General features: G+C 41.6%; 1 protein-coding gene and 1 long non-coding RNA gene across 2 annotated transcripts in view; one reads left to right on the forward strand and one right to left on the reverse strand.

Moving 5' to 3' along the window:
* LOC142091998 (uncharacterized) overlaps positions 1-19,953 on the forward strand; it is a 167,679-nt gene that overhangs the window by 103,109 nt on the left and 44,617 nt on the right. The window lies entirely within an intron of this gene.
* On the reverse strand, positions 7,342-13,297 carry LOC142092152 (keratin, type I cytoskeletal 19-like). Its single transcript, XM_075171891.1, has 10 exons — positions 13,039-13,297; positions 12,605-12,996; positions 11,909-11,991; positions 11,188-11,344; positions 10,625-10,786; positions 10,173-10,298; positions 9,723-9,949; positions 8,863-9,164; positions 8,249-8,350; positions 7,342-7,367 (listed from the first exon to the last, which is right to left on the reverse strand). The coding sequence occupies exons 1-10, from the start codon at positions 13,295-13,297 to the stop codon at positions 7,342-7,344; spliced, it is 1,836 nt and encodes a 611-aa protein (XP_075027992.1).

The raw sequence follows: 19,953 nt of genomic DNA on the forward strand, positions 1-19,953 counted from the left end.
TTCCTCCCTGTTTGGTTACTGATCCTCTAACGACTGTAAGGTATTTGTGAAATGTAGCGATCTCCCCCTAAACCTCAGGTGCAGGGAACGAAGAAGGGCACATCGGAGGAACTAGCATTTGTTGTCTGCTGTCCTTTGCTCAGCATCTTTAAAAAGACCTCTTGTAGCTGGCAATGCAGTGCAGTCCTTGCTTTCCAAAGGTCACCTTCATTTGGAAGTTGATTGTGTGTTGCTGCTGTTTTTTACACTCTGCTATCAGTCTCCATGTGCATGATTCTTTTACAAACTGTATTTCTGCCTCTTAACTTCTGGTCTTTTTTATGTTAAATTAAGGATTATTTAACATTTTCTGACTGAATCCATTGTCCTGTCCTTTGCACGGTGCTTTTGCCAGTATTGCTTTATTGTTGCTTATGCAATCTCTTTCAAAAGCTCTCTGATTTTATCTTGCTATTTGATATACTCAATGGCTCAAAGATGATGAAAGATTTCAAGTAGCTTGATGATGTGATAATTTCTCCTTGATTCACAGCTGGAGGATGGTAGTGTCACCTCAGCAGCATAAACACAGTTTCTGGGCTTCTGCATGTTCTGTTATTGGTGCTAAAAGATGTAGCTTACTATACGCAAAATGTTTTTCCTTTTTAGTGTTGTTTTGCCTTTGTGTCTGGGTAATGTTGTTTTGGTCAATGGGGGCCCTTTTCCAGAAATTCCACTACGGTAAGTAAAATTGATTATCACATTCAAATTTCCATCAGTGATTCCAGTGATATTCCTTATAGATGCTTTTCATAGACAAGCTAGAACAATCTAGCTCGTTTGTTAGTGATAATAAGCAAAAAATTCTCTGGAATTGTTAAAACAAGAGTAAAAACATTTGCCAAAAGAGTCTCTTAATCTGTTTATGTACTTTCTGAGAACCTACATTGTTTTCTATTTTATTTATAGGTTGCCTTTTTCTATAGATACTTGTTCACAGCAGGGACTTGTCCATACTGGAAGGTTCTTCTGATAAGGGCATAACTTATTGTATGCTTGGAAAATACTTTAAAAAATAAAAGCAAGGAAGGAAAAGAAAGAGTCAAGCCATTGAGGGTGGAGAACTTTAGATAGCCTCAAAATTTCATTTTAGTTCTATATTATTACCACTACTTATATGTAAAGGAGGAACACAAATGAAAGATTTTGCCTTTAGATCTTTGGGAGCTTTTAAGTCATATGCTCACAGGATGTTCCTTTTTTAACTTTCGTGTTGCTATTATTTCATTTTTGCTACTAGTTCAATCTTACTGCTTTTTATAGAAATCCTGCTGGCTGTTAGGATATGCTGCATTCTTAACAGCTGAAAATTTTCCCTTGTGATACTTTGTTTCTTTCACAGTCACTATGTTCTCAAAAATGTAGTATGTCTCTTTGGACTATAATACTAAGGTACCTGAAAAATACAGGTGAACCATGAGTACCTCATCCTCTTGTAAAGTTGCATATATTGAATTCCATCCTGGCATATTTTAATTTATTGATTATTAAATATTTAACTGTGCAAATATTTACAAACCAGAGAAGATCCATTCTGTGGAAAGGATTAATTTTTCCTTTCTGAGCTCATTTAAAAAGCCTTCAGAAATTTTTGTTCTCTGATGCTTTCTGCTAATGTGTTGTATGGATGATGTAAATTTTATAGTTCATGGAATTACCTAAAAGGAACTGGCAGTTTTAGGACCTTTTCTTATCTCTTTCCTATATATGATGCACAGTTTAATCATTAATGTTTTTGTGTTGATACAGCATCCAGCATGCTATATAACATTGTTGTTTCCAAATCAGACCAGAATAAGGACATTACCACAGCTACCAGCATTACTCAGCCTGCAGAGTATCCGAATGTTTTGACACTGTGTACTGCTTCTTGTTAAGCTCAGCACATGCCACACTTCAAGTACAGCCAACATTCTTTCACTCTTTCTCTGTTATTGTTTTCCTTTTAATCAGGCCTCCGTGATATATACCAAAGAAGTGACTGCCTAGCATCAGAATGAAGACAAACTCTGTGAGCAGCCCACGCTGCTGTGTGTTTTAGCAAAAATGGGAGACTTTTACAACAGGCTGGAGCTGCTGCATTCAAAACAGACCTGGAGAAAATGTATTCTCCCTTTTGTGTCTGTGCACTGAAAAATTAAAACATTTCCCCTTTATTCATTGTCATTCTGATGCCATGCCTCAGGGAAGTGCTACAGTTTATTCTCTTGATCTATTTAATAATGTCTTCCCATCACTCTTACCAGAATTTTTTGTAAGAAAAGAGGATCTGTTTTCACCTAGGAGTCTGTGCTCACTTTTCACTCCTGCTTCATTTCATAATGTTCTAGTGAAATCACAATAATTTCCAAAGAAATTTAGATTAGACCCAGCAAAGGAAACAAGGACTAGTAAGGCAGCAGTGAGCTTGCTGTGAAGTTTAAAACCTCTAGCACTCTCCTAGCACACACTTTTGTGCAGGACAACTTGGATCTTCCATGCAAGTAGGTTGATGGGAAGAATGCCTGTTGGTCAGATCCTGAAAATGTACACACCATTTTTGTCATTTGGATGTGACAGCCATGGGTCAAGGCTTTTGTGCCCTACAGCTGCTAATTACTGTCTCTTAGCTGCCAGTTATAATTTCTATCACTTTCTGAGCCAGAATCAGAAAGTTGTACCCCTGTGACTACCCCAGTCTCCTGCAGGGTGAAGTCAATTTGATTGGAGTAATTTTTTTTTGTTGGTACCAAAATGGTTTTTCATATTGCTATAACAGCTGGAGGGCATGATAACAGCATCTGCCAACAAGGCCTCCTGCCTCTCGCTAGAGTTCAGGTGCCTCAGTCCATTTGGGATAAGCAGCCTCAGCTCCCCTCCAGGCTGTGGGCATCTACAGCTGTTCTGTCACCTTAACGGCTTTGATTACTGCAGTACCCTGCGAGGTGGAAGATAGAGGTTTGAATCCCAGCCTGCAAAGGCACTAATCCACATATTGTACTTTCTGTTACTACAACTACCGTGTAGTATGAAAGAAAGGCATCCACTCTTCCTGAAGTGTTTTACAGGGAGGAAGGTCATGCTGGCCTGTGGGAGGCATGCTGCTGGGCCGAGCTCTGCGGAGGATTTACGCACTTCAGGGGCAACCTGCGTGGTCTCTGCTTGCCAGTGGGAAGTGGGAAGGAGCTCCCCCTTAGCCTCGGCCTGGTCTGAGCAAGTGCAGAAGCAGCCTAGAGAACTTGTTAGTCAAAAAGTAAGATTTTGTGAATGTAATAATTCAGGGTTGTTAAATACACATTGAGGCAGGATTTGAGAATCAGAGCTTTGGATTTCTGCCAGTCTAAGTGTAGCTAAATCCTGTTTATGCCTACTGCCTTTGGGGGTCTGGCCCCTGCTTGATTGTCCGTATAGAGAATTATTATCACAAAAAAACCCAATCCTTTAAGCGAATGACTGCCTAAGCAACCTGTGTTACCCCCTCATAAAAGTGAAGAAAAACCACTAGGACATTCCTGTTGAGGTGGGTGGGCTCTAGAAAGATTTGCGCGTTTCTTCCTTTCCCCCCAACAGTGCAGTGAAATGGCATCCTTTGCTGTACTAATTCTGTAGCCCATGAATATAGCCCGTGTAGCATTTGACAATTAATAGGGCTGATAATTAATGCTAAACAAAAGAGACATCAGCAGAATGTATGCGTAGGCAATTTTGAAATTACATCTATGCCTTCAAATGGACAAATGAATTGCTCTGGGAGTACTGAAGCCAAACATACAGGAGTGCGAGTGCACATTTATTTTTGCCTAAGGTTGTTCTGAAGGTCTTGTCCAAACACGTACCACAATTTTCTTCTCAGAGCACTAATAGGAACACCAGATAAGTATCCGGAATTGCAACATTTTGTGCTCATAAAATTAAAACTTATTACGCTGATTAATGCCTAACAAAACGCATGCAAATAAAAAGTGCAAGGTTCTCCTCACTACTCTTAATATCGCTGGAGTCCCACTTTAAGCATGCCCTAAGCTTTGACACCCGACACGACAATATTTGTATTTCTTACTCCTACTTTGCAATAGTTTTGGTTTTCTAGCTCTCCTCCACATAAATTTTTTTGTATCATTGTTATTATTACAAGCCTGTTCTCTCAGTAAGCAAATGCTAGTGATAACCTAGATGCAGATTTCGTATATACAAAATGGAAAAAGGAAAGAATACTTAAACTGGCACTTTCTTCCAGGGTTTGGTAAGAAACCATCTAAATTCAGTCTTCTTTTTGTCTGTATTGACATGATTAAGCAGATGGTTTTTTAAGTTTATTGATGGTTTGTATTTATTTTGTCACATACTGTAACGTGTAACAAATAAACTTTGTTATGAAGCTTATTTGCATTATAGATGCAGACTCATTACATGCAAGGAACATTATAAGAACACCTTGTTAAGAAAGGTACAGATTTTAGGTAAGGAAGAAGACAGTATGATCAATGCTGAGTAGTAAAAGTAGTAATAGTAATATTATATTATTTATTCTACTTGCTCAGAAATTTTTACTTCTTTCTGTGTGTGATTATAACATATCAATGTAAGCATTTAAATCAGCAGCAGAATTGCATAGCATATTACAACACATTGCATTCTAATGTTTGCATGTTTGTACTGCAGTACTGGTTTCTCGGATAAGTACTGAACTGCCTCATTGCCGTGTGGATTCTCCTTCCCACACTGTAAACTCTCCAAGTTTCATTCTGCTTTGCTTTCACAAGGACTTGTTTCAGTGGAATTTCTTCTGCAAGATGGTTAGACGCAGAAGATGCTAGATAATTAGATAGCTGGCAGTAAAAATACTGAAAGTAAGTTATGTTTTTGGAAGGAAGTACAGGATCAAGGAATGAGAGGTATCAGTAGCCCCCAGAGCTGCTCCGATGGTGCAGAGCAGCAAGCTCCAGCACAGACAGACTATTCCTCCAAGTAAATTGTATCTAACCTCCTTAATAGCCTCCCGCGTGTTGCTATAAGGCCAGAGGTCAGGTGATGGCCTGTAAATCACCCTATGAAAGCCAGGAAGCATGCACTCAGCAGAAACATTTTTGAGATTAACTTGGCAGGCTCTTAGAGGAGGTGTGAGAAGCAGGGCTGCTCTATTGGGAGTATTCTTTAATTTGGGCTGTTAGTTTGGTATCCTGAATAGACAGGACTAAGAAACAATTGTCACAGCCTGCAAGAGGTGTAAAACTAGCAGAGCAAGCAGGGAGGGTAGGTTTAGGGGTTAGCTAGCAATTCAGAGACAAGTATGGTTTGGTGCTGCAAGGATTTTAAAAATGAAGGAGGTGATTTTGCAATAGGAGGGAGATGGGGGTATCCTTGCAAACATGATCAACACTGCTTCTTAGCATGTCAGATCAGGGATATCAGTGCATACTTATCTATAAAGTAGTCCTTCATGAAGACTAGCCAGTTCCTCAGGCCCCCATAGAGACACTGGTCAGAAAAAAAAAAATTCTTCCTAGATTTTTTTTCTTTTCAAATACTAATCACATTGGCTAAGAGCCTGGCATAAGGCAATGCAGTGAATCACTGGCACAGATCTGCCTAGAACTCGGGTGTTCAGGATTCCTGTTCCCACGGTCTCCCACTCATTCTGTGTTTCTCAACCTCCTCCAGTGGGTGATGCCTTCCTCAGAGTGAAAAAACAAAACTCATGACTGTAAAACTGAGAGAGAAGAACTTACAGCAGTGATACCCTATCTGGTTCCCTTTGTTTGTGGTTAAGGACATGAGTTGAGAAATGCAAGGGATAAAGAATGTATTAGTGAACAGGTGTCATGTGAGAAGCCCTCTGAATTATTTTCAAGTGAAATTCCCCATATAGTTCATTTCAGCAATTCAGCCCATAGAAGTTCTGCGTACACAGACCCCACACTTTAATTGGCCTCAACAGACATGAAAAGCACTGTAAGGGATACAGCATGAGGGAGCGGGCAGAGAGAACCCTCTGACCAATTAGCGCTTGTCCAGGGCATAAAGGAGGGAAACATGGCTATAATTAAAACAAAGAAAAAAAGTTCAATCTCTATCTTTTATAGGGCATTTGCACCCTTGTCGCTGTGAGCAGTCCTTCTGCTGTGTGAAGTGTAGGCAACCCTTAAAATTGGTTTGGGAATCTTTTCTCTTGGATCATTTTTTTCTTTCTCAACCTACCACTGGGTTTTGTAAAATCACATCCTAAATATGAATAATTTGCCAATCTGCTTTGTAAAATGTGTACCTGTCCATACTTAGACATGAGAAATGCCCTGAAGTAGAAATACATAGAAGAGGCCAGGTATTGTACAGCTACCAGACAGCAAGGCATGGTTATGATCAGTAAAACTAGCCTGTGAATTCCTTCTTCTGTAAGACCATATGTGTGTAATTGGTTCATACTCCAGCTTCACGAATTTATTTTACAGTACAGATAACCACTCTCACAAAGTAGGGATATCCTATTACTGAACTTTTATGCACTTGTTATCCAATGTGTACCCAAGCAGGTAGCGCTCAAAATGTGCTTATTTTGGATAATAAATTGTATATGATTTGAGTTCTGGCACTGGGATTTGGCGCTGGGAGCTGAAAATTTCCATCTTTAAATTCCATGATAAAAAAATTTCATAATGCATTTTAGTGACTCCTTAGGAAGATTTTTTTTTAGGAGGCTTTCTAGGGAATAGTCAGTTCCTTAAACCCACCCTCTCTTTCCCTGATAGAAGTTAATAGCAGAAATTAGTAGATTTTTTCACTGTTAGTTTTCCCATTGCAGGGACCACCAGAGCGTTGTACCTGGTAGTGTATTCTTCAAAGTTTTGCCCTGTTAGTCTTAAATGGTGAATATGTGGCTGCAAACTTTTGGGCTTTATGCATAATCTGACATGTTACTGTGTATTCCACAGGTAGGGCTTAAAATTTGTAACTGATTCAAACAAAAATGACCGCTAAAGGAAATTTCTCCCAGACATGGCTTTCTGGTTGCATCAGAGAGAAGCAAAGATTTATTAGCATTTTTGGGGTTTCCCGCCCGCCCCCCCCGCCCCCCCCACAAAGAATACCAATCACGGCAGGGATTAACTCAGGTAACAGTGATTAGGCACAGAAATTCAGATGGAAGAAGCAGGTAGGCCATCCAGAGAGTTCTGATGAGCCCCTGGAGTGAACAGTGTTGAGTAACTTGAACAAGCGTTTGCTCTTGCTCTTCGCAGAGGCATGATTGGACATGCTAGGTATAGTCTTGCTTGGTCCAAAGGCCCACTGGTGAGGTCCTGCAGTGGAAGATGCTGGTTTTGCCAATCAGTCCTCAGACTTTCTAAAACTCCCTGTTGAAAGATGAAGGGAAGCAAGAATTTCTTTGAAGAAGTGTTACCTCATTCAGCATTTTTAATCTTTTTGTTACTTCATAATTATAGACTGTGCAGTTCTCAGTGGACTAGATTTTTTTCCCAGCATTCTGGAAAGGTTAGAACAGTGTCAGACTTAATACTTGTACCAGCATGTGTGTTTGCAGCTTTATCATATTAAATACATGGACTTGCTTCTAGTCTCAACTGCATAAGTGTAAATCACTCTTTAAATTTAAAGTGACTGTAGCAGTATAAATCAAATACAGATGAACTTAGAATCTGTATTTATGTGTGTATGGGTATATACAACAAATTTTTAAAAGTAGGATGGCACATAATATATTTTAATCTTGCCTACTAAGCATTAGCACACGTAGGACTGTTGCAAGTCAGATAGGATGCTTGATCAAAAAGGAGTAAATTTTTATGGAGGAGTTTATAATGCCTATTAATTTTTAAAAACCAGATCTCATCTACACCAAATCTTACAAAAAAATCTTACTCATTACACAAAAGCCTTCTGAATTCACTGCCTTTGTTTTCAGCATCAAGAGAGTCTGTCTATATTGATGGCTTCAGGCCTTTTGGTCTGTAGCCAGTACTTCCATGACCAACTGTCAGTCTGTGATGGAAAACAGCATGTTTGTGAGACAGACTACATCTTTAACTAAGATTAATATCCCTGTTACTTCCTTGATGAGAAGGAATAAATGGAAGCCTCAAAGCAGGATTGTTTTCCATCTTTTTTTTTAAAAAATCAGAAATCGAAGAGAACCTTTCTAAAAATTATAACTTCCTGTTCGTTTTCAACATTTTCAGGCATTTGTCTGAGATGCTATCAGGACCTGGAGCCTTACCCAATCTCATTGTTTTTATGGCTTTGGACACTTCCTCCATTGTTGCTCCTCTCTCCAATGTTTTATTCCCTTCCAGGCAGAGCTTCATGTTTTCAGCACCTCCTGGAATCACAGCCATGAAATCAGACATGGAAAAGACCTTTTGGTCTCTCCCCATCTTTTGCTACTTTGAGGATTCTGCAGCTAATACCCCTTCTATTTTAAAAGTCTTGAGCATTCCGACTATTTTACCCTGCTTTAACCATTTTGCCCCCTTAATACCAGTTACATTTCTAACATTTGGCTTCATTCCGAAACTACTGACTTCTCTGGTTCCCTGCATACTCTGGACTGGGCATTATTCTTCCTTTTCCCCATTCATTTCTTCTTCCTATACGTCCTCTGATACAACTCCTCAGAACATCCTCTTCATTCGAGTCACTTGTGAAAATACTACCATGCTGATATGTTACTGTATAAGAACAAATGTCAGAGTGGACTTAAAACACGCTTGGGAAAGAAACAGCAAAAATATCTCCATATTTCCAAATAAGGAAGAAAGTTGTCATATCCTTTCCTGCTATTCAGAGAAAAAAAGTTAATAGAAGGATGTACTCTTTTATTCCAATTTTTACCTTGGCTTTCACAAGAGTTGCCAGACTGGGACAGGGAAGATGAAGAGTAGGAGAGGCAGGATTTGCCCCCTCCTCCTCCACTACTGCCACCTCCTCCACATGAAGTTTTACCTCCGCTCCCTCCTCCTCCACCTCCGGAAGAGGAAGTTCTTCCATAGGATTCTCCAATTCTTCCTCCACTGCTTCCTCCACCTGAGGACCAGCTACTTCCCCCTCCACTACTTCCTCTTCCAGAAGACCAGCTAGTTCCTCCATGACCTCCTCCTCCTGAAGATCCACCACCAGCTCCTCCCTGTGAGATGCTGTAAGGAGGAAAGGGCATCTATGTATAAGATTTATAGCAACATTACCAGTGTCTGGCACCCTATCGGCTGTATCGAGGCCACTTTCTGACTCCCTCTGAGCTCCTCGTATGACTGAGAAAGTACTATTGTGTGAAACATGTTCTAGAGAACTGGTTTTAAACTATCCTAATTAAGGACAAATTAACTGATCTGCACAGAAGAAGAAAAAGAAAGATAATGAATGGCTTTAGAAGTCTCTCAAAATATGTACCCTGAGTATTTATAAAAGACAGTTATTTTCTTGCTCACCTTTCATTTTCATATAAAACTGTACTTCCTGATTGTACTTAGGAGAAGAAATGGCAAATTATAGTTCTAAATACTTTTGTAAACATTTTTGTCCAGTTCATAGAATAATACAGCTTTGTACGCTGCCAGCTAAGATTTAGATTCCGTATGAATTCTTGTGATTGTAGTAAATATGTGGATGATGAATCAGTTCCTAATATAAATATGGCTACTTTCATCTTCACCTGTTTGCAAAGATGGCATGTTAATTAATCTGAATGTACATACCTAATATCATGCTGCCCTTCCTCAAGCAGTGCCCGGTACTGAGCAATCTCCTGTTCCAGGCGGGTCTTGATGCCCAGGAGCATCTTGTACTCCTGGTTCTGACTCTCCATCTCACAGCGGATGCTGGCCAGCTCCTCCTCCAAGGGGCCGATCATACCCTGGATCTGCTGCAGCTGCATGTTGTAGCGACGTTCTGTGTCTTCCAAGTTGGACTGCAAAGACTGTACCTGAGAATGAAAGAAAAAACAAAGTGTTTATGGGAATGTGGCACATTATGGGAATGTGGCAGGATTAGATCATTCTTATGCCTGAAATGAGAAAAATCTTACGAGGTGTCAGATGCGCCAAGCACCTTCATTAAATGGAGTGCTAGCTATAGCTGATCTCCTGTCATTCCAGCAACTCATGTGTTCTTCGCGTATCAGAGAATCAGAAGCAATCGTTACCTACCATGCTGATTTGCGACTGCAGCTCAATTTCCAGGCTCTGGTAGTCACGTCTCAGCACAGAGATCTGTTGGTTGCTTGATTCCACTTCCTGGCCACTTGAGTGGACTTGCTGACTCACTTCCTCCATCTGAAAAATTAATATACAGAATTGGAGTTTTTGAGTTTTACTTACAACGTCAACATGGTAGTTTATCATGGAAGCATCTGGCAACACAAGAAGTTGAAGCAGGGCCGCTTGTAATATGGGGGCTGTTTAAACTTGCTTCTATGGCTCTGCCAGAGCAGTTCAAGCCCACTTGTGATTTCCTTTATTTTAATCAAGTGATTCTGCCATTATATCCTAAAAGAAATGGATGTTGTCGTTCAAAGTGTCATTCATCTACAGGAAGTTCTTACCAAAAGTTGGTATTGTTTTGCTTTTCTAATGTGAACATTCAAATTGTAACCATTTACCTTGCTTTCATACCACCTTTCAACCTCTTCACGGTTTTTCTGAATAATATTTTCATATTCTTGTCTCATATCATTCAGTTTTTTCAGCAGATCCTCTCCTGGAGCAGCATTCACCTCCACATTCACATCACCACTGGACTGCGTTTGCAGCAATTTCATTTCCTGCAGAGAAAACCCAGGCCCAAGGCAAATAAACAAAAATGGTGAAATTACTTTGTGAAAGAGTTTTGAAGTCAGTTAACTTGCTCTGATGTCGTAAACCATCCCGGATCCTTCCAGCAACATATATATGTATGTTTGGGTTTTTTTCTTGTGACAATTATTTGGCCTCGACTTCCCAGCCATTGCTTGTTGAGAGGGATGTGCTAGGAGATGCCCTGGAACAGCCTGGGCCTGGCAGTCAGCCTGTCTCGGGAGGCCCCTTGCCGAGCTGCCGCACATTAGGAGTGCAGGGAAGACTATTCAGTGCAGAGGATGTTACCTCCGAAACCTGCCCACATTCCCAGTATTGTAAGTGTTCTTGTTTTCCTCTGCAGTTCGCATTTGAAGGAGCTGGCTCTTACCTCCTCATGGTTCTTCTTGAGGTCAATCATCTCCTCCTTTAGAGACTCAAATTGCATTTCCAGGTCAGACCTGCTCAGAGTCAGATTATCCAACAAGGGTCGCAAGCTGTTAATGTCAGCCTCCACATTCTGTCGGAGACCATATTCCGTCTCGTACCTGTGTCAAGGACAGTGCAGAAAGGTCACCCTGGTCTTGGGTTCTCAGTCCTTCTCCTACTGACTTTATTTATTTATATTCCAGTATCTCAGTGTCTGCTTTCGTGTCTATACTTTGTAGCATATAGCATTTCTCAATCAGCAGAATTATCAAATCAGCAGCCACTACTTAAAGTTTAATATTGATATTAATATTAAACTTTAATATTAAAATATTCTGTGGTCTTTTTCATTGTCTCTTCTTACTGTAGACTTTGTGCAGGTTTCATCTCTCTGTTTCATCTGACTTTCAGTGAGAGAAAGTCACAATTTTTCTTTCCTTAAAAATAAAGCTTTTTTTAAGCTTTGACTCCACAGCCATAGGGAGTATTCCCATTGAAGATCATTATAGAAATAATGAAGAATTTTGAAGTCTTACAAATTATTTCAGTTGTGCTGCCAGGGAACCAGAAGGAACCCTAGTCTCTGTGGATTTATATTTGTTTATGGAATGAATTTATGAAACTAAGTTGAGGAAAGTAGGAGAAAGGAAGCCAGTGCCTGGAAAAAAGGAATATATATTTACTTTATCCTGAAGTCTTCTGCGGTCATCCTTGTGTTATCCAGGTCCAAAAGTACCCTGTTGGTTTCCACAGCCGCAGTCACAAGCTAGAAGAGAAGATGATATGCTGAGGAAAATTTTCCCTGTGAATCTCTCAGGTTTGCACAAGGGACAGAAATATGAATGCAATCTTCTTGTTATAATTCCCAGGTGTCTGAGGGGAACAGCATTTCCTACATACAGAGGCCTGGAAAGGTCATCTAGAGTGCAAAACGAAGAGGTAGCTGGGTGAAAATAGTATCAGAACGGCAAAAACTGTTTTGTGAGTGTGAGATTCCTGTCAGGAGGCTTGGTGTCACCGCCATGGCTCTGTCTCACCTTCCATGCCCGCAGGCCAAGGGCTCTACTCAAATGTCAGACACTGCACATTCCAGAGGTTAATTGTTACCATTTTTTCTATGCTCTAAAATCCACTACAGGCATTCTGAGAGTCTGCAGTCACTGCCAATGAATGGTCTGTGGGGTGTGCTATAGGGGATGTGCATCGTTTCTCCACCTCTAGTTGGAGATAGTTGGATGCATGCACAGAAGGCAGAATTTCAAGGGCAAGAGGCACTTTCAGAGGGACACTTAGTGAGCTTAGAAGTATCCATGCCTCAAAGATTTTACTCAATCACAAAAAGGCTGTCAATGCTTAAACTTCTCTGTAGAACATCCTACCTGATTTTGAAGATCTTCAATTTTTCCATAATAGTGGCTGTAGTCCTTTGTACCAGTTGGACCTTGCTTCTGGTACCACTCCCTGATTAACTGTTCAAGCTGAGCATTTTCCATTTCCAAATTTCTGACCGTATCCAGGTAAGAAGCCAGGCGTTCATTAAGGCTCTGCATGGTCAGCTTTTCATCGTTGGAGAGAATTCCCACATCGCCTCCACGAAAGCCACCAATGCCAAAGCTGCCACCAGCACCACCTCCACCAAAGCTTCCTCCATAACCACCACCAACCCCACTCCCACGTGATCCAAAGCCTACTCCCATGCTGCCACAGCCCATTCCCCCTCCATAACCACCACCACTCATTCCCCCTCCATAACCACCACCACTCATTCCCCCTCCATAACCACCACCACTCATTCCCCCTCCATAATAACCACCACTCATTCCTCCTCCATAACTACTGCGCCTCATCTTTCCATAACCACCACCACTAGCTCCCCCACCATAGCTGCTCCTGGAACTTCCTCCGCCACAACTGCTGCCAGACATCCTGCCACCACCACTTGTCCTAGAAGTGATTCTTCTTGAGGAGGCAGAGGAATACCTACTGCCCCCTCCACCACCACCACTGCTAGCACTGCCACCACTGCTCCCTCGCAGGCAGCTTTTAGAGGTCTGCTTGGAGCCACAGCTCATAGTGGCAGCAGCGAATGACCCGGGTTAAAACTCAAAGCTGGTCTTACAGTTGTTCTGGAATCATAGCTCCAAATTCCACCCTGTCTGGTCTGCATTTATACCTGAGAGAGTGGGTGTCACCGTCAAAGGGAGTACCTTCTTTCCATGTGCATTTGCAAGCCGTAGTTTTTATGCCAAGGGTAATTTGCCAAAGGGAGATGTTTGACAGTGTCAGGAAGCTTAACCCATACTCAAAGTGTTCATGACCGTTTGTTTATTAATACAAAACATGTAATTTCTATTGGGTGGCTCTGAATTAGGTAGATCTTTTCTGTGATCTAGTCCACTGACTTACAGTCATCTGAATTAAACTCATCCCACTCACCTCATCCTGTTCACATCTCTTTCAGCACAACAATAAACTGTCATAATATGGGGCAGTAATGAATACTGCTATTTCTCTTTTAATGTAGTCATTCCTCATGCTCTTTCTTTTCAGATATTTGTCAATCCCAGCTGATTTTTTTTATACGTAAGTGATATTTTAATAGGTTCTGGTTTATGGTTATCTTATGCTGTATGCTCCTTATTTTTAGTCCTTTGTTGCTTTATGCCTTTTGAAAAATTATCGCAGGATGTATTTTGTAGGTACTCTGACATCTTTGCAATTTCTCATAAAAACTTAGTGAACATTGGCAAATACTGTATGTGTTGACAATTTATTCCAAACATACATCTAAGTTATGTTTTATAAGTAACAATTTAATTATGAAAAATTGTATGACAACAACTGGAAAATAGCTCTGTGTAGGACTGTAAGGAAAGGAAGTGTGACAGGTTGTTGCAGGGAATAACTCTTTGTGTGCTCGGGCCTGCAGTTACAGTATGTTTGAGAGACCTGGGAAAGCATCCTGGCTCTGGGCTAGTCCCTCTGGACATGTCTGTGAATATGAGAAGTAATGTTGTCACTCCTGAAGGGATTTCAAAATTTCAGTCAGGATGTTTTCCTTCCGCAGTGCAAATACAAACATACTTACTTGGAGGAGAAAGGTTAAGTTCCTGGTTTTGGGATTAAGTCAATAAGCTGTACATCAAAATCGCATTTTCCCTTCAGTTTTGTTTTCCATTCATGGACACAGCATGACCAAAAGTAGGAAATATTTGCTATCATGCATCTTCTTCTTTTGAGATTGTACCTTTTTCAAATACATAGCAGTGGATAGCTCAGCTGAGCATCCGTCTTCTGAGCTGTCACAGCAACCTGAGCCTCAAACATTTGAAATTTCTCTCCTGACTGCCTCTCATGTCTGTCCTCCTTCCCAGGCACATGATCTTTGGCAAAATGCAGTCTGTTAGCTGTCGTTCTTTGTAGGTTGAACTAGTTGTGTGACATCCAACTTCCTGTATTGATTTGCTGTATTATTCTTTTCTCACTCAGCCTTTATGATGTTGGTTGTTGCTAATTTACAGGGTTGTTTGTTATGGCTTATAGCAAGTGTTTGTGGAAACATCTTTTTATAAATGCCCCTCCCAGCACACCTTCGCCCACACAGTAGGACACACCTGAAGTTTCATCTTCTGCTGGCCTTCATTTCCGAAATGTCTGAGGAAGCAAGGCCTTCTCAGGCTTGTAGAAATTTAAATTGTTCACTACAAAACTTAGTGGAGTCAAAGTCATAATTTTAGCTTGTTCCAGTGAGAAATCCTTTTCTCTTGAAGTGCACGAAATTCTCTTCTATACTAACAGCTACTTTGGCTCATGAAATCATTGGGTTACGTTCTGTCTAACTGTTGGCTTCCAGTTGCTGACACCCATGTTATCAGGACATGGATATGTTTCTATTTGTTCTGTATAATTCTGCAGAAGGGTAAGGGGTTTTTTTTGTCTGGAAAGATGTTTATTACATCTTTTGTATGAGTCATTCCTTTCAGGTGGACTAAGCTTCATGTCTTCCATTCACAGAAAGAACATTTGGATAGTTTGAATGTTGATGAGGATGCTTGTGTGCAACATACTTCACAGCTTCATGTTTAATACATGAAAGGAAGATTTAATGCCATTTTTTCCCTAGAATTCGTGCAGGCAACATACCTCAAGAGTGAAGATTGGCTCCTTAAAAATGAAGAAGCCTGATGGATTCAGTGTATCTGGAAATGCCTGGCCAGGATCAGGGATAGAAGTTATGGAAAAAATGGTTCCCAAAAGGAATGTTTTATTTCAAAGTTTGCTCTAAGATGGAAGCTGTTTTATGAAACGGTAGTTTTCTCTGCAGTTATGTCTCATAGGATTGTCCAAGCATCTGCAAGCATACTGAGCTAACTAGATGATCTCAGATAATGTTTCCAGGAAAATCTAGAGATAAGTGCTGCAGAAGAGAACCTGGTGGGTTGGGAAAACCTTAATAGAAGAGAGATTTCAATAAACTCTGCAGGAACTGCAAGGAACCCCAGTAGTACCTGTGAAATGGGACAGTGAAAAGTTATGAAATCTTGGGCTGGTGCTGCTTATTGCAGCATCAAGCTGCTGCTCCACAAACACATCAAGGCACATCCACCCTAGGTTGGTGTGCCCTTTGCTATCACACCCTGCGGTGCAGTGAGTACAGCACAAGGAGCCGTGAGGGCTTCCTCTGGCATTGCCCAGGCTCAAAACTGCCTGGCATCACTCCGTGATGTGGCTCTCATAACCAGCTGAGCACCTGAATTCACTTTCCTCTGCTTGCCCGCCTCAGTGGGCTTACCAATGCTGGAAACAGGCACTGACATATCTTCTGACCACACTGAGGACAGTTCTCAGTCATGGGCAGATGAAGAAAGCTGAGAAAACTTCAGTTGCTGCAATAAGCAGGGGCTGAGAGGCAGCTATGTCTGTGCTTAGGGAGAGGCTGAACAGCGCGACAAGGCAGGGAATGTCTCTTACAGACTCCGTATTGTGCATCCTCAGCCCCGCCTGCTCGCAGGTATTCAGGTAGAGTCTCAGGTGTGTTGGTTATGAGTATTAAAGAGCTCTTTTGGATTCTTTTCTGCTTGAGAGACCTCTGAAAGGCTGCTCCAGAGAAGCTGCCTCTGTGCCTCTCACACTGGTATAAAAAAAAAGTGTGAATTGAACTGCAAGGTGAGATTTAAAACATGGGACTTGTTTTGAAACAATTTTTTTTTTTTGCACTGGGCATGGAGAGAATGGAGAGAAAGTACCCTCAAAGCTGAGAGTTTAATGGCATTCAGGAAAACCTGCCCTTGCATGACTGACATGCTTCAGGTCACAGCCAAGCTAGGAGGAGGAGGAGGAAGATGCCTTGGGGGTGGATGACACCATACTTGTTTACAATGAGGCCTCTTCCCTTTTCCTGTGATGAAACTGTTACGAGCTCCTGCCCAGAAGAGGATGGTGGACTATTTAAGCCTGAACGGCTCACCCAGTGTGGGCATGAATTCACCCGGTGCACTTAAATGGCAGAATTATCATGTGCTCCGTGGTAACACAGATGTGTGTTGGCTGAAAGCAGAGGCTGGGAGAGAATGAAGTCTTCTTCCTTTGGGGGGTGTGTGGCAGCAGTAAGGGGTGAGGCTGAAATAGCCTCTGTGGTGGGCTGGGGTGACGGCACGGTGATGGGTGTGTGGGCTGAGCACATGCAAGCTCCTATCAGCTCCCTGTTCTGAGCTCTGCATATGCAGCCTCCTTTGGACTGATGTGTTTGGGAGAAACTGCTGAGGCTGCAGAGCACATTTGTGGGGGTACAACTGGACTGTTACCCACCCTTTTCGGTGCTTCAGTGGTTATGAATCCTCTTCCATCCTTCCTACCTCTGGTCAGTTCTTGTCAGGAAAACTCAATTTGCTTATGTTGCTACACAGAGAAAAACAGTGGAAGATCTATCTGGGGAATATGACTCATTCTCATAATTACACATTATAAACTAACTTCCATTATATAATCATCAAGAAATTTTATTAACACCAGATAATCCTATAGAACAGTATTTATCTGTAGTAAAGAAGAAACCCAGTGCCTGAAGTATGACTGTGCTGGAGGGAGAACATTGTTCTCATTCTGAGGACATATGCTGCTCTTCCTTCCATTGAGGTTCAGCTGCCTAACACTTAGCATGAAACTGTTCTCCTCTCCATTAAAATTTAAATGATGAGGGTTTTTTTCTTATCCTGATAAAAAGCTAGATGTTTGAAAACTAAAAAATCTAAGAAAATTTGATTCAGATTAGTTGAAACATATTAGGGCTCAATCATGTTTATTATTTTAATAGTGCATTAGCTGAGAGTTCTAAATAAAAAGCAATACCCATCTAATGATTCCCAATTGTTTACTCTGTGATGAGGGCACAATGTGCTTTGGAATCTTTTTTTCCCACTAACTCAGCTGTTGGTGCCTGGTAGCAGTTCCATCCAGAAATATTTGGGGTTGAAAGTGTTGTCAATACCAACTATTTCCAGTGAAAATTTTCATTTTCTCTAAATGCATTTTTGTAATTAGAAATAGTGTGTCAAAAAACTGTGCCCCATTCTTCTCCTAGCAGTGGGACACTCAACCAGTGGACTTTGGTGTGTTCCCACAGCAGTTTGTACAATTGTCATGAACCCCTGGTGCCCAGTGGGAGCATCTTCAAATGTATTTAGCATTACTTAGTGGAACAGTACACAGGATGTATTGTTCCTTCTGTTTCTTTCTTCCTATGTATACTTATGACCATATGTAATAAAATAAAGCAGTGCATTTCTAGAGCTCAGGGAAATTCTGTGTAAACCATCTGCATATGATCATTCCCTGTGTGCCAAAACATACTTAGGCTTTTTTTAAGTGAAGGTTTTTAAAATATCTGTTTTGAAGTGAGAGAGTAAGTCCCCACCTCTCCTGCTCTCTTCTGCAAGACAGGGTGTGAGTCTTGGCATCTGCCCACACGCCGAGATGTGTGGTCACAGGGAATATCTCTGGAACGTATCCTCCTTGTTGCATCTGATGGTCCTAACACAGCACATTCACCCACCTGTCAGTTAAAACTGGACTGCAGCACTGGGAGGTGATCTGCTGCCCTCCACGTAAGGGTAGTCAGTAGCATCCAATCCAGCAAACATCTCACCTTTAGGAGAAAAAAAATAATTCTTGCATGCATTATATTTGATCTGTTACTCATTCATTATTGCAGAGACTAGTAGTGATGAAACATTAAAGGGCACCTTCAAAAGATCCACCACCCAATGGAACGATGGTGATTATGATAGGAACAGTAATTAGGTGAGTCAGAGCTGTAAGAGACTTTCACAGTACAAACCCTTTGGTTGGGAACTTTGTCATTTTAGGTCTAAACAGCCCCTTGCACAGCTGACTCTTTGAGGTCTCAGCTAGTGCTGCTTTATTGGCAAGACCTTCATCAGCAAAGGGTCATTGTAACACAGTTACAACCCCTACAGAGAGCCTGGGTTTCACTGTGCTCCTGCCTAACGACCTGATGCAAAATATTCCAGTGCCGTTGGAAAAACATAAACAGGTATTGACAAATCGGTGCAGGTTCAGCCTGGTGTCTGTTCTGTGCACTTACACGCAGGAGAACGCAGTTGGGGTCTTCGAAGAGGCAGGGAGAATGCCTGTGTCATCTTCTGCAATAGTCACACACAGAGAATCAGGTCATGTCAACCTCACTACAAATGTGACCATTAAATACAGGTGAGCGAGCTGGAGCAAGATGTCAGGGCTGATAGCTTGTTCCGTGTTTTCAGTTCGCAGGATCTCCCCAGCACATACCGCAGACACTACTTCATCTGTTTAGCTGCGTATTTCTGTTAGAAGAAAATTAGCCAAGCAGTCAGAGCTGGGTTTGCTGCACGCCTCTCCCCCGGGCACCCTTCGGCAGCCTCGGTGGGAGCCGAGTGCCCTCTAGAGAGCAGGCTGCAGGCCGTGGCGCAGGGCCGGTGATGTCTGTGTCCTCCTGCACCTCCAAATATCCCGTGTACTGAAACACAAAGTGCGTCTGAATCGCTCAGCACCGTGGGCACAGTGGATCGGCAGCAGCAGGAGGGAATGCTCCCCCACCCCACCCCAGTGCAGTCACTGCAAATCTGTGTTAGAGGACTGTCCACTGCAGGTGGCCCTGGACAGTGCTGAAGTTACTGTATATTATGTATCATTACATTTTTATATAATGTTATTTTAATTACATATTATTGTACTTTTGTTGTATAGTCTAACAGCAGCTTCCGTTTAGCCACTGATAGTATTAGCCAAACTTATCTGCATCTTCTGGCCTCTTAGTAAAATGTAAGTCCCACTTTAAGCAGAGTAGCTGATCTCGGTCCCATCTACTGCGATAACGCGCTGTTTACCCTCCTTGGCTAGGCAGAACAAGGACAGGAGAGGACTATGCCAGACCAGGCACTTGGGAGCAGAAGACTGGCAGGTCGGCATTTCGTCTGGATCTGCCAGTTAAGAACACCTTAAGGAGAGGTGTGGAAAGTACCAAGATGTCTGGTCTGCCGGTATTTACCAGACACTTTCTCCATTTCCTTGTTCTTTGGCACAAGCAGCATTTGCACGTAACAATAATTCATTATTCCAGCTCTTCTTAAGTTTTCATCTGAAATCAAATACAGTGCTCGTGAAAAACTTTTGCTTGAGTCTTGGTACAAGCTGGATAGACTACCAGTTTTGCCCTTTGTTTGCAGGCAAA

This window comes from Calonectris borealis, chromosome 22, assembly GCF_964195595.1.
Source record: "Calonectris borealis chromosome 22, bCalBor7.hap1.2, whole genome shotgun sequence".
NCBI classification, from domain to species: domain Eukaryota; kingdom Metazoa; phylum Chordata; class Aves; order Procellariiformes; family Procellariidae; genus Calonectris; species Calonectris borealis.